The 15280-nt window shown below is 35.9% G+C and overlaps 2 protein-coding genes across 3 annotated transcripts in view; one reads left to right on the top strand and one right to left on the bottom strand.

Annotated features, from left to right (window-relative positions):
- Positions 1–15280, top strand: part of TRPC5 (transient receptor potential cation channel subfamily C member 5) — a 326934-nt gene that overhangs the window by 181032 nt on the left and 130622 nt on the right. The window lies entirely within an intron of this gene.
- On the bottom strand, positions 8988–9317 carry TRPC5OS (TRPC5 opposite strand). Its single transcript, XM_019717746.2, has one exon. It carries the CDS (start codon positions 9315–9317, stop codon positions 8988–8990), a length of 330 nt encoding a protein of 109 aa, XP_019573305.2.

Genomic DNA, 15280 nt, shown 5'->3' with positions numbered 1-15280 from the left:
CATGGGGATCCATGGTATATGGTCTGATTCTGTGTACTAAAATTGTAGGTAATAGATATAGCAATGGCCCATCCCCTCCCATAATCCTCCCTCTCTTCCACTGCCCCACTGTTTATATATAATACCAGTTGTGTCACATAGTCTGTTGTAAGGTCTGATTGACTTTAATATTATGTGTATATTTCCATTATTACAGTTTCAATGTTTTTCACTTTACATAAATTGATATAATACTGAGAGAGAAAAAACCACAGGTATTTTTAGAACACGAATGTCTTCCAGGTAAAGTGGTTAATAGGAATAGAAGTGTTAAAAATAGATATTGAAGAATAAAACTAAAGTTTGCATTACTTACCTCACTAGATAGCAGATACGCATCATAATTTTAGGACCCCATCCCCCTGAAAATTGACAAAGCATTTATTTTCAAATAATTTCACTGCAATACTTCATCAATTTGGTAATAATAGATCATCTCCCAACTACTTTGTCACTTGACCCCTTCTGCTCATGTAATCTTCATTTGCAAATTTTATTTACTTCTCCATTTGGAAACCATTGTGATGACTTCCTCACTCTCATGGGGATATGCTTGGCATATGACCATGGACTCACCCTTCAGTTCTACATTCACTGCCCTCCAACCCTCATTAACCTTCTCATATTTTTCCCCTCATGTTTTAGTCCTTTACTTTCCTGAAACTCTGTTCCCTATTTCATAATTTCTCTTATTTTTATTACAGAATATCTCTATGTTACTGTATGTTCATACAATATACCAACCTGAATATGCCACAGGGTTATATTACTTTTTGTTCTCTTAATTAAGCACCAGAGATTCCAACATTGTTTTCAGGGTCTATTTGTTGTGTACATTCAAGTAGAAAAGGTCATTTGTTTTATTGTTGTAAAATATGTGTTACATAAAATTTACCATTTTAACCATTTTTAAGTTTACATTTCAGTGGCATTAAGTATATTCACATTGTTGGGCAACTATCACCATTAGGAGTCATTTTTTGAAGATGAACAAGTTTTGAGGTGTCCACTTTTGTTTTAATAGTAAGCCCATACAATTAGAGTTTCAGATTTTGCAGACCACATTATTTTTAATCCATAACACTGGAAAAGCAGCACCTTTCAACTATTCAATATTATTGATATTCAGCACTGATAGAAAATACAAAAAGCACAGTATTTATGCAAAGATCAACAATTTTAGGCCGGGTGGTGTTAACTCATCATTGTGAATCAAATCAATGAGAATTCTGGAATTTAATAGGCTGAATTGCTTCAATCAGAGCACATCAAATTCCAATTCCAGGTTTACAGCAAAGGCAGCAAGGATAGTGAGTAACTCTCAAGTGCACTGCCAATAATTTCATGAAAAAGAAAAGAATATACTTTCACAAACCCAAAAATGGCCCAAAGTTTAATCCAATGGTCAGAGACTTCAGATTTTGGGATTTATATATTTAGCTCCAAATTTTCCAATAAAATACCTTATCAATAGCTATCAATCAATTTTAACTTAGTTTGTCTTCAAACTAAGCCACACTGATTAGCAGGCAAGCTTGAGAATTCATACATACCTTAAGGTTTACATTCCAAAGACACGGCTTCCAGAAGGTAAAACATGATTTATACTCATCAAAATCTATAAATCTCTTCTGAATTGTGACTTCATTTCCACTAAAAAAAACCAAACCTCTGTAATCCTTCTCAATCTGTGAAATACAATTGAAAAAAAACCTGTGGTTCCATTAATTCTCAAATTAGTATACAGATAACTCTTGAACAAGATAGAGGTTAGGGGCGCCAACCACCTGCACAGTTGAAAATCAACCTATAACTTTTGACTCCCCCAAAACTTAACTACTAATACCCTACTATTGACCAGAAGCTTCCCATAACATAAACATCAATTAACACATATTTTGTATGTTATATGTATTATCTACTGTATTCTTGCAATTAGCTAGAGAAAAGAAAATATATTTTTTTTAAATTTTATTTTATTAAATTTATTGGGGTGACAATTGCTAGTAAAATTACACAGATTTCAGGTGTACAATTCTGTATTACATCATCTATAAATCCCATTGTGTGTTCATCACCCAGAGTCAGTTCTCCTTCCATCACTAAAGAAAATATTTTTAAGAAAATCATAAGAAAAACACATTTACAGTATTGTACATATTTATTGAAAAAAATCCATGTATAACTGGACCCACTCAGTTCAAACCTATGTTGTTCAAGGGCCAAACTGCAGCCTCTAATTGCTCTCTATTCAATCCACATGTCTACTTTAAGACTGAATACTCCCACCTTGAACAAATCAGCAATGTCCTCATTTTGAGGGTGTTTTTGTAATTTCAGATTTACTGTGTTTGAGTAAGAAACACAATCCTGTGAGCTACTGAGGTTCCAATAATTCAGGTGTCTGTCAGAACTTCATTTTCAGAAGTCCAGGATCAGAGGAAGCAGACTAAGTTTGTTCAATAAATATCTATAATCTAGTCTTTAAAAAAGTGAAACATACAGTGCTTAAGGCCAGAAAAAGGGTCACAGTCTTCTTGAGCACCAATTTTCACACTACAAACTCTCCCTATGTAGGATGTGATGGAACTAGGCAAACTAACCTTTTCTTTGGACACAAATAAATGAATCAAAATTAATTTTATCCTTCTATTATATATAGGGCAAATGAACTCAGCTTTTCGGTTAGATAAAATTTCTCAAATTCCTTGGAGGCGTATAATTTATGTCTGCTTACTCATCAAAAAGAAAAATATATTCACATCTTAAGTGAGTCATACCCCAGGGTCTGGTGAACATATTTGGTTTGAGGGCTGCATGTTGGGAGCCCCTACACAAGTTGGAGACGTTTTATTAAAGACCAGCTTTTCCAGATGAGTTTCGGGTCCTGAAGGAGGCTGCACAAGAATTATCTCCCAGGACCAGAATTACTCAATGGAAAAATAAACTCTAGATGGGAATGGGACAACTGAACTAAAGAAGAAAAATTGTCTTTGTTTTCACATGATTCCATACATAATTCCAGTTGGACCATGAGGTTCTATTTTCAAGGATAGGTAAGTTACTTCCTCAGTGTCTATACTCAGAACAGGAAAATACAGATGCACCACTTCTCCATTCTCTAGTGTCATTCCAGCTGAGACCCTTTTCAGTCTTCTTTTAAAGCACTCTGTGATTCCAACTAGATAGAAATACCCAGTACACAAGGAGACTTTCTCAACAGATGGAGGTATTGTTAGAGAGGAGTATCAGAGACTCCTGCACCAGAGCAAAGTACCCAAAGTGAAGCTCACTCACATCTAAAAGTTTCAAACGCACAGCATGCCTCTATGTCACTTAAACTATGAACTGAAAATCTGTATTCCACAAAAACAAACAAAACCCAGACAATATTTTTCTCTACAAAATGAGCTGCAACACAAATGATTTTCCAAAACTGCAAGTTAGAGGGTTGCCAACATTAAAAATTTAGAAGACTCAGTTTCAAGAAAGACCAGTATCTCTCCAAGTAACAATAAAATATTTAACATGATCAATATTAAGAGAAGAAATAGAGAATATGTGAAGGTGAATGCCGAGATTGGAGTTACGCAACTCCAAGGAACATCAAACATTACCTATAAGCACTGAAAGCTAAAAAGGCAAAATTGGATTCTGCCCTAGAGCCTTCAGAGAGAGCACTGCCCTGCCAACACCTTGATTTTGAACTTCTGGCTTCCAGAACTGTGAGAAAATAAAATTCTGCAGGTCCAAGTTATAAAGAAAAATCAGTATTGCCAGAATTTGTCATAATCTAAAAGCATGTGTATTTACATGTTTTCAACAACTGATTTTGTTAATGGCATCTCTGATTAAAGAAATCCAAAACACGAAAGTTGTATTTCATAACTGTGTCTCCTAGTCCACTTTACTTGAATACTTGTGTTAAATTGAAAAATACCTCTTGAGATCCTTTCAGCATTCACTAGGCTCTTTCAGATGAAATTGTGACCAGGGGTAAAGAGCAGTGGTTTTCCTTACCTTGCTAAAATGCAGTTCCATTCTTTGGGAGTATAAATGGAGATCATCTTCAATGTTTTTTTATTACCCTCAAGAGATATGACATTTGAGACTGGTAGATAGTTGTATCTGTCAATACAAATAACTCCCAAATAACTTAGGGAACTATGGGTTTTTTTTTTCTTTTTTAAAGGTTTTTTGGTTGGTTGGTTGGTTGGTGAGCTAAGGGTGATATATGAGTATGCAGAAGAAAAGCAAGTTTTAAATAAGGACTGGAGGGATAAGGTCCTTGAATAAGTAATAAATAGGTCCAAGAGGAAATGACTAAGTACCTCTAGTCTATTAAGATAAGGCTATCAATACAAGAATACAATAGTAAGCTTTGATATAAAAATAATTGTAAAAGTGTAGTTGGATAATAGTGGGTTAATAATGTTTAGAGTTATACAACCCCCTCAGGAACAAAATCTTACCTTTAAATAGAATATAATTCACTATTTCCTGAAAGGCTTTTTCATTGTTATTTTTTCCTCATTACTACTCCTACTAGAACTAGAGTAGAGTCTCCCAAAAAATTTAACTTGGTGTTAAAAAAAAAAAAGAGCTCAAAAGAATGAAACAAAAGCTGAGTCCAAACTATAACTTTGACATGGAGTAAATTAAAGAAGTGTTAATCTCTAATACAACAGGTATAAAACTGCTACATAATCTTTACATGTCACATAGACTTGCAAGTATTTTCCTACATATTCATTTTTCAGATATTCCTAAAAAGCCGTAATTTCATATATTCTGTCCCATTGTCACATATATCATACCAAAGGCATTGAAAACTGTATCATTTTACTTAGTCCTCATTACCATTAAAAGCAGGCAGAAAAATTATTATAACTCTCATTTTACAAACAAGAAAAGACTATGTTTCAGAGATTTGTTCAAGGTTATCTGACAAAGCCAAAAGTAGAACTTCAGACTCCTGGTACAAAATTCTGAGTCTACTCCACCTGTTCAGTGGGGTTCTCTTATGCCTGTTTGGTAGCTTCCAAATTCTCCACCAGGTAATTTAAGATGACCACAAGTTCTTTGATTTGTGTATGAAAGTTTATTAGTTAAAATCTGTTAAAACACGTAACAATAAAATGATGTGACTCAATAGCTAATAAGGATTATATTTAATTATAATCTAATAACTGGCAGTAATCATCACAAATAAAGATGCAACTGTGTAATCACAACTTCCCACACAGTTTAGCCAAAGCACACAGGATAAAGACTTGTGCTTCCTAATACACTGCCATCTACCAGCTTAACTCCCTTGGTTTTCACACCTTAAGTTTTTCTCAGAATGATAAGCCTGTCTCCCCATTTATCCCTCCATGCCATACAATGATTGGCTTTGATTTTGGTATCAAGATAAAAAAAAAAAAAAAAGACAGTCTGGATAAATGACCAGCCACTCTGTCCATTCTCCTGGAGGCGAGATGCAGGATTCCAACCAGAGGTATCCAATCAGTGGACTGCCAAGTTAGTTAATATATTTCCTTCTAATTGAGTTTTCAAGTACATGACTTATGTCAATTGCCAACCACCTATTTCTATCAGTATCAACAACTTAAGGTTGGCTGATATGCATGTGAAAAAAAACAGGGCTAGGTTTATAAACCTGCATAGGAACTAACTCTATGCCATGGCTTTCCACCATAAACAGCTGCATAACTGTTGACAAATTATTACTTTTCTTCTGTCTTCTGAAAATACCTTCCCTACTTACTCTTGTTCTTAAGTATTTTTCTTACTTCTTTTCTTACTTCTTTTCTTATTTCTTGTCACTATTAATTCTACTTAGTCCTATTCCAATACAGCAAACATACTTAATGCAACAATTGCCTGAGCAGGGTTACATCTTAACAATTCTTAAGCATACATATTCACACAATCAAAGCAAACATTGCAATATATTTTATCTAATTCTGAGGTGCCGTTATGGTACAATCTTTCCAGGTGACCATTTTAGCCAAGTTATCCAGCTCCACATATTACGACGTTGTGGCAAGTTCCTGCTTCAATACCTAAGGACCAGGTTGACCATTAGTTGTTTTATGGGCTGGTTCAAGCTTTATCTTGTTTCAGGTCTGAATTAGTCTCACAGATTCCTCTTGGTGTATTTGGATGGCCTGCTTGAGTTAGTATGGTTGCTTGTATTCTCTCATTAATACTAACAGTTTTAACAAGCTCACACTACTCTGTAGTAGAATTGTTACAAAGTCCATATTCCAGAGTTCTACTTGGAGTAATAGCTACCCTCCAGTATCTATAACTTTTGAGGAGCACCAGATCTGTCAGTTTAGATTGCTCACCAAATAGAATTTGTAGCAGACTTATGCTCTCTCCTTAGAGATGTTCCCTGATCTTGCCCATTTATTTATGCTTTGAGTTTTATTTTGATACAAAATTATAGCCCAATTTCCTAAAGTCCAAATTCCTAGTGGAGAGTTTACATCTTCCCTGGCTGTTTCTAAACCTTTAATTAAAGCATAGAGGGTATTATACTAAGTGAAATAAGCCAAACAGACAAAAACAAATGCTGTGTGATTTCACTTGTATGTGAAATCTAAAAAACCAAACAAACAAAAAATGAACAAAACAAGACTCATAGAAACAGAACAAAGTGATGGTTGCCAGAGGGGGTGAAGGTGGAGGAATGGGTGAAAAAGGTGAAGGGGATTAAGAGGTACAAATTTCCAATTAAATAAATAAGCCATGGAGATCTGCCATACAGCAGAGGGAATATAGTCAGTAACTTTGTAATGACTTGGCATTGTGACTGATGGTTACTAGATTTAGTGTGCTGATTACATTGTAAGGTATATAAATGTCAAATCACCATGTTGTACACCTGAAATATAGTATTGTATGCCAACCATGCTTTAATAAAAACAAAAGTTATTTTTTAAAAAGCATAGACTCTATCAACTTATCTAATTCCTCTGTATTCTTGGCTGCTATATGTATAGATGTCCCTGTTTAACTGTTATCACTGATCTTCCTTGTAAAACCGCTCCTATTGGAATGGTGGGATAAACATTCTTGCTTTACCACTGCACTGTTTAGGTTAACTGAGCATAATCTCTTTGCATCACATCTATTATTTGCCGTTTTGGATATACTGTATATCTAGAGTCCCCTACACTAGAAAAGTAATACTTAGTTTGTCCAGTTATTATAGCAGCAGTCCCTCAAGCTCCTGTGTGGTACGGACTGTAATTACCTGCAGTAATTGCTTGATGATAGCTTTTATGTCTCCCCTTTGTGTCTTTGTAGACCTCTTCTAAGTCTCCTATATCTTTATCTACTATAGCAACCTTTCCACATAGCAGTCTATTGTGAAACTTTCTCATTCTAATATGTTTGAGTAGCTCCGTAAGTCCTGACCTTTCAGCAGTGTCTGTGGTAGCTTTTCTGGATACTGCCATCTCTGTCTTAAATTTGTCAAACTTATCCTGAAATTCAGTGGCAAAACTGATTTACATTTTTCCCACTATTGCTCATCAAAATAAAACCTAGTTATATAGTCTATAATTTCCCCCACTTATCTTTAGAAGTAGCTAATTATCTGTGTATGCAGACCTCAGTATTAGATGCAGCGTCTGTCATGTTGGTTAGCTCTGAAGTTATCTGTATTAAATGTCTTTTAATCCTTTTGACTGTAATATTCTTTAGGACTCTATGTGAATTGGTATAGTCTGGTTTCCACCAGTGTGGACTGACTTCTACATGTCACTTCTTCACAATTCGCGTACACCACTTTGTTTAATGGTATACTTGTCATGTCTTTACCCAGTTGTTGCCCATGTCATGAGATGAAAAGGCCATTTGTTCTCTAGGAAAGAGGACCATAGTGTCCATGGGCTTGTCTGAAGGGTAGCTATTCTTCCAAATGGAAGTGAGGGGACTGTATGGCATGGAATTCGCATGATCAGTGAATGTCCTGCACATTTATTTGGACCCTGTTTTGATATGGCGGTCCTCTAACTATCGCATTTTCTCCTTCGAGTATTTGTAGAATTCCTGTAGCTAAATGCCAGTCCACACTATAAGTTCGTATTGTTTCATCTCTCAATAATTAAGATCTCTGTGTCAAGGCTGCAGCAAAACCATCATCTCTAAGCCTATATCGTAAGTGTTTGACTTTCCATTGGTGAATAGTCCTTGTAGGGCTTTGTCTAGCCCTTCTAGTAATAGTACTTCTCTCTTGTTATTTGGTATAATTTGCTGTTTCCACTTGGGGAATAATATTGAAGAGTAGTTGCAATGTGGGTCAGCATTTGAGGAAATAGTCCACAGTGGAACCTCTCGGCGTCAGCTTTTTCACAGGTTTCTCCCTGGCAAAAGTAATCTGAAAACTTTTCTGCAGTTTTATTATCTGGTAAATGCTGCTTTTATAGAATTATTTCCCCTAATGTGCTATAGCATGCTTTGGTTGACATATCCTTTCCTAAAGGCCTAGTACAGAGGCCTTTTTGAGTAAGGAGTTATATCTTCTTAAGTAAAAGTGTCCCTGTTAATGTGAATATATTCACTATGATGCCATCCTGGAGGATATTCCACTTTTGGTTACTATTCATTGTAGAACCGTGAAATTGAGTCTCAAGATATGATTGAGTTCATCAGGTCTTCACTCTATTGTTAGGTTTGCCATTGTTTGCTCCTGTTATCAGGAATCTTAGCAGGAGAACAAGTACATGTAAAGAAAGGACCACATGGCTAAAGTCAGAGTTTTTAAAATAAATGCTGGAAGTAAATAAAATATTACTTGTTCTATAAGGTACTAGTAATGAAAATGTGCAGAACTAGGAGAAGAATCATATTGCTAATATTCAGAAAAATTAGAAAATATTTGAAACAGAGAAGTGATCAGTTCTCAAATGCTGGTGGGAGCAAATTAGGTCTTACCCACTTAAGTCATCATTTATACCAGAGAGTGCATCTTCATAGAAGTTTTCTGTGTCTAACATAGCTTGATCTATATCAAACATTAGGTCTTCATCTTCTCTTGGTGTAAGTATTGAACCTAAGTCTGAGAGATCAGGGAGGTCTGGTACCGAAGCTTCCTTGGAATGAGATGGATTTGCTTCTGTCTGTTCTGCCATATCATTTTGCTCTACACAATGAACTTGTTCATGTGAAATTATTTGTAAAATTTCTTCAGCTATTTTTATTAACTGGGCTGCACAATCAACAGGTTTCGCAAGTAGTACAGGAGCTGACACAGCCTCCATGCCTCAATACTCTCCTCAGTAGATAAAATATTACTAAAAGCTGTAGCAAATGGGTTCTTGGTGACAATGTATTCTGTGGGGCTGGCAATGGTTCTGTGGTTGGTTGGTTGAGAAATTAAGCTGTTGATATGATTATGATGATGATCAATTACAGAATGAGGTCAGCGGTCCTATAACACTTTTTGATAAAGTTGGTGAATTTCCCACAAAATTTACCTGTGGTACTCGTTTGTTCTGGTAGTGGACTGCTATTATAATAACCATCAGACAGATTGTCACAGCCAAGACAAAACAGCAAAGCAGATCTAATAATACAAAAGAGAAATATAAAGATTAGTATCCTTGTGCCTTCATCTATCCTACAGGTTCTGAAGTTGAGAGGGTATCCCTAGTTATTGCTCCTTCTTTTTTGATGACTTCACGAGGATCTACTACTCATACTCTCCATGTCTCCCAGTCTTTATCTCTTCTTAGGGGATTTGAGAACAAAGTGAACACAGGTAGTTTGTCTATATTTCTTGAACATCTCTATTGAGGAAGATACATTCACTCAAGAGTCTTTCAACCTTTGCCTCATTGCCATTTATCTGTTGGTTGCTACTAAATTCTTTCTGATTTTAGCAATCCATTCTTTAAAATTTCCAATTGCCTCTGCAGTCCAGGTAATTTATGGTAAATGAAAGTCCCACATTCTCTGTCTTTTGCCAAATTTTGGACAACTTCTCTTATAAAATTAGTTTCTTGGTCATTTCCCATTACTGCTAACATTCCACATCTAGCATATAGTTCTTCTAACTTTGTCTAAAGCCATGGTCATACTATTCTTATCTGTATGTCTGGTGTGCTTTGCAAACCCTCTTTCTGAGTAAGTTTATACTTCTGTAAGGCAATATTCTTTGTAAGTTTATACTTCTGTAAGGCAATATTCTTTGTTTAAAAAATCTAAGGATTGGCCCAATATAATCTACCTGTCACATTGGTCTGGTTTACCACCCCCCCACTCCCTTTAAAAATGAGTAATAACACCCTTCAGAATCGTCCAAGTTGTTGTGTATATCAATACTCTGTTCTTTGCTATTGCTCCATAGTTCTCCATGATATGCATGTATCACTACTGGTTTAACCATTCACCTAGTAAGGGACATGCTGGTTGTTTCCAGTTTGGAGCTATTACTAATAAAGCTGTTATGAATAATCATGTACAGTTTTTTGTGTGGAAACAGGTTTTCATTCCTTGGGGATAAATGCCTACCAGTGCAATTGCTGAGTCATATGGTAGGTATATTTTGTTAGTTTTTCAAGAAACTCACAAAGTATTTTTCAGAGTGGCTGTACCATTTTTACATTCCCATCAGAAGGGCATACCAGACCTTTCTGTTTTTGCAACTTCCTGTGCATCTATCATTATTTCAAAGTAAAAAGGTTTTAAAAAATGAGTTATATATAAAAATCACAGAGATGTAATGTAGAACATAGGGAAAATAGTCAATATTATAGTAATAACTTTGTATAGTGATAGATGGTTACTAGACTTATTATAAGAAATATAAATATCAAATCATTGTACTCCTGAAACTAATATAATATTGTATGTCAGCTATACTTTAATTTAAAAAGTCTGTGGAGGACACAAGTTTTTAGTAATTTGATATATCTCATATTGCTTAATCATTTGTTTGTTTGATTCATAGTTTGTTTATTCACTCTTTCTCTTTCTGTTTACCTAGGACATGCATGTTCATATGCCCTGAGATTTCATGTGCCAAATTCTGCAACCTTAAATTGAACTGACAAGAAAAATGACTTGGGATTTGGAGGCCCTAAGACTATAGACTATAGACCTACATGAGTTTTGGGGGATCCAATTGTTTCCTCTTTGGTTTAAGTAGATTATTCTATCTTTCCGTTCTGATGAGCTCATGCATGTCCTACATGGATTGCTAAATTCCTTTCATTGGTTTCATTCGTATCTCCCTTCACCAGATTGTTGTCCCTCCTATAGGCCAGTCTGTAATTCTGTATTACATTAGCGCATACGAGGTATGATCAAACAATACAGTGAATGTTTAAATTAAAAAAATATATTACAGTAAGAAACACATTGCCCCGCTCAAAATACCCCCCCTCGCTTCAAACACACTTATCCCATCATTCTTGCCACTTTCTGAAGCAGTTCTGGAAATCCTCTTTTGTGAGTGTCTTTAGTTGCACTGTTATGGTTGCCTCGATGTCCATTTTGACTTTGGGGAAGAGCCAGAAGTCGCATCGTGCCAGATCTGGTAAATAAGATGGATGAGGACACACCGTAAATTTTTTTAAATTAAAGTTTATTGAGGTGACAATGGTTAGTAAAGTTATATAGGTTTCAGGTGTACAATTCTGTAATACATCATCTATATATCATATTGTGTGCTTACCACCCAGAGTCAATTCTCTTTTTGTTTGACAGAAATTGCCATATACCAGAAGCGATATACATGAAGCATTGTCATGATGGAAGATGATTTATGGCACACTTTAAAACATACCTTCCCTCAACCGTAGCTCACACCCGGATGACTGCACTGAACAAGTTGAAACTTGTCACACACTGCTACTAAGGTTTGGCACACCCCTTCCTATACTGAAGATCTCTGCCTTTCCGTTGGATGGCACTCGACAGCAGCATTCACCATATTTTTTGATTATGATGGAACGGTTTCATGTCACATATTGCCTCTGGTATGGCAATTTCGATCAAATAAAAACATTACGGTGTGTCCTCATCCACCTTATTCACCAGATTTGGCACTGTGTGACTTCTGGCTCTTCCCCAAAGTCAAAATGACCATGAAAGGTAAATATTTTTAACCCATTCAGGACATCAAGGCAGTCACGACAGTGCAACTAAAGACACTCGCTTAAGAGGACTTCCAGAACTGCTTTGGAAAGTGGCAAGAATGATGGAATAAGTGTGTTCACAGTGAGGGGCCATATTTTGAGGGGGACTAATGGCAATGTGTCTTTTATTGTAATATTTTTTTAATGTAAGCATTCACTGTATTTTTTTCATCACACCTCGTATAGCTCCAGCCCATGACTAATCAAGTGTAGTTATATACCGTTGGCTAATTGTTTTCTTTGGCATGTATACACATCAAATTTCTAATTACCAGTCTTGCAAATTAGGCTTTTTTTTTTCTCTAGCCTCAGCCAAGCTTCTGCTAGTTGAGAGTATTAGAAGCAGCCATCCATCTCACTCTTTTAGGATAATGCCAAATCTATTATTGCCCTGTTCTGAGTGTGGCCCAGCTAATTGTACTCCTTAAACCTTTACTGGAATACAGATCATCAGCCAGATGGTCTGTGATTTTCACATGGAACTTGTTTGTCTCCAAAGGGCCTAGTTTGACCCATTCAGTTATAAACTATCTCCACTTAGCATAAATCCTGTCAGAACTACACTTTTTGGGGTCCAAAATCCTGACAGTAGAAATGGGTTTGCCCTATAATAATGGTAAAAACCATGATGACCAGAAGGCATGATTTTGGTTATAGGCAACTGTCCATCTGAAATATGGGAGAATGGGTACTAAAGGCATAGCAGTTTCTTTTATTAACTCACAGGATCTCTGTTTTTTGTTTGTTTGTTTTTATTACAGGACAAAGCAGTCTAATGGGAGGAAATAATTGAAAGAAATTAAGCAAGGAATTTGGCATTAATGTAGAGCTGAATCAGCTCATCAGAAGGGAAATACACAAAAAAGTATGTGTCAAATTTTACTAGAGAGTACCATCACATTTTTCAAAGGATACAATAACCCACTATGATGTCCATAGCCCAAGGGCAGAAGAGGGAGATAGGAACACACTCACATAAAACCTATTTAACGTCTGGCTTCCCTTTCACCCAGCTTTTTTTTTTCAGCTTCTCTACCTCCCTCTAGGACTCTTTTATTCTTCCTCTTTGTTGATATACCTCCATTTCTTCACCTACGAGGTGTGATCAAAAGATACAGTGAATGTTTAAATTTAAAAAAAAATTATTACAGTAAAAGACGCATTGCCATTAATCCCTCTCAAAACACTCCCCCTCATTTCGAATACACTTATCCCATAATTCTTGCCACTTTCTGAAGCAGTACTGGAAGTCCTCTTGCGAGGACTTCATCCTCCATCATGACAATACTCCCTGTCACACATCACTTCTGGTAAGGCAATTTCTGTCATTCAAACATTATGGTGTGTCCTCATCTACCTTATTCACCAGATCTGACATTGTGCGACTTCTGCCTCTTCCCCAAAGTCAAAACGACCGTGAAAAGAAAACGTTTTGAATTGATTCAGGACATTGAGGCAGCCACAACATTGCAACTAAAGATACTCACAAAAGAGGACTTCAAGAACTGCTTCAGAAAGTGGTAAGAATGATGGGATAAGTGTGTTCAAAATGAGGGGGAGTATTTTGAGGAGGATTAATGGCAATGTATCTTTTACTGTAATAATTTTTTAAATTTAAACATTCACCATATTTTTTTATCATATTTCATATGTGTTTGAATCTATTTCACTTTTTCTGTCTCCATCTTCTACTATCCATTCCCATCATCTTTTCTTCCATCTCTCTCTAAACCGGGAAAACTTTAGAAATAAATTATATTCCATTTATCGAATTGGTATTTTATATATAGTCCCACATTACACAATCTAAACACAAAAAGCAGAGATAGAACATTTCATATTTTGCTGTATTATAAAGACAAATGTAGTTACTTATTACTTATGCAACCCTTGATTTATTTTGTCTATCACTTGGTCACCTTTGATGGGGAAAAAAAAATCCCTGACCTATAGCCTTTACCCTGTTGATCACTGTGTTTGCTAATCCATAATTCCTATCTTCAAAGCATCTTGGGATCTAGGAGCTGGGAAGTGTGGGGAGGGCAGAGAAGATATTGAGAAACTGCTAAGTACTGCAGTACTAAGAAAAAGTAAGAGTATAACATCAGCTTATTCCACTTATGGTAATTTCCAAAGCAACCAATCCCTGACACCTTAGTTTACCCAAAGGGATATTTTGTGTAGATTGTGCTTAGCCCCAAATCACCTTAAGGGTTTTTTTATTAGCTGTTCCCTCTGCCTGGGATCCCTTTTCCCCAGGAAAAAAATGGCTTCTTGTCATTCTGGTCTCAGCTTAAATATCATCTCTTCCGATTTTTGACCCTCCAACCTGAAAAAGGCCCTGAATCATCCCTTTCTCATTATGCATAGTACATTTTTATATTGTGGCACCTATAATTAACTCATATATTCTTGTTTACTTGTTTTTCTGTCTTCCACCCCACCCCCATATACGTATAAACTAAAAGACAAGTACTATGAGATTCGGAAGCTTGTCTGTTTTGCTTCCTGCTGTATCCCCAAAATCATAGAAGATAGGCTGCCACATAGTAGGTAATCAGCAAGTACTACTGAACAAGGAAGTAAGGGAAGGAGGGAGGGATAAATGACTTTCTGCTCTTTCACTCAGTAAATATTATCAAGTTTCAGCTATGCGTGGGGATAGCAGGAGGTACAAAGATAAACCAATTTATCAAAACATACAGTTAGTAAAATGAGCAGGTAATCAACAGATTGAGAGAAAACAATCACAAAGCATACTCATATGTCTGACAAAGTTGTAACCAGAATGCTACAACTTCTTTGTCAGAAGCTCCTACAACTCAAAAATAAAAAAGACAAACAAACCAATTTTAAAAATGGCCAAAAGATTTAAACAAACATTTTACAAAGGAAGAAAAATCAATACAGGCATACCTTGTTTTATTGTATTTCACTTTATTGTGATAGTGTGTTTTTTACAAATTGAAGGTATGTGGAAACCCTGCGTCAAACAAGTATATTGATGCCATTTTCCCTACAGCATTTGCTCACTTCATCTCTGTGTCACATTTTGGTAATTCTCATAATATATCAAACTTTGT

This window comes from Rhinolophus sinicus, chromosome X, assembly GCF_036562045.2.
Source record: "Rhinolophus sinicus isolate RSC01 chromosome X, ASM3656204v1, whole genome shotgun sequence".
NCBI lineage: Eukaryota > Metazoa > Chordata > Mammalia > Chiroptera > Rhinolophidae > Rhinolophus > Rhinolophus sinicus.
The sequence above is the reverse complement of the archived record's forward strand: the minus strand, read 5'-3'. Positions and strand labels throughout refer to the sequence as shown.

Excerpts from the sequence above, each read along its gene's own strand:
- TRPC5OS (XM_019717746.2), bottom strand. The coding sequence starts at position 9,317 with ATGGAGGCTGTGTCAGCTCCTGTACTACTTGCGAAACCTGTTGATTGT.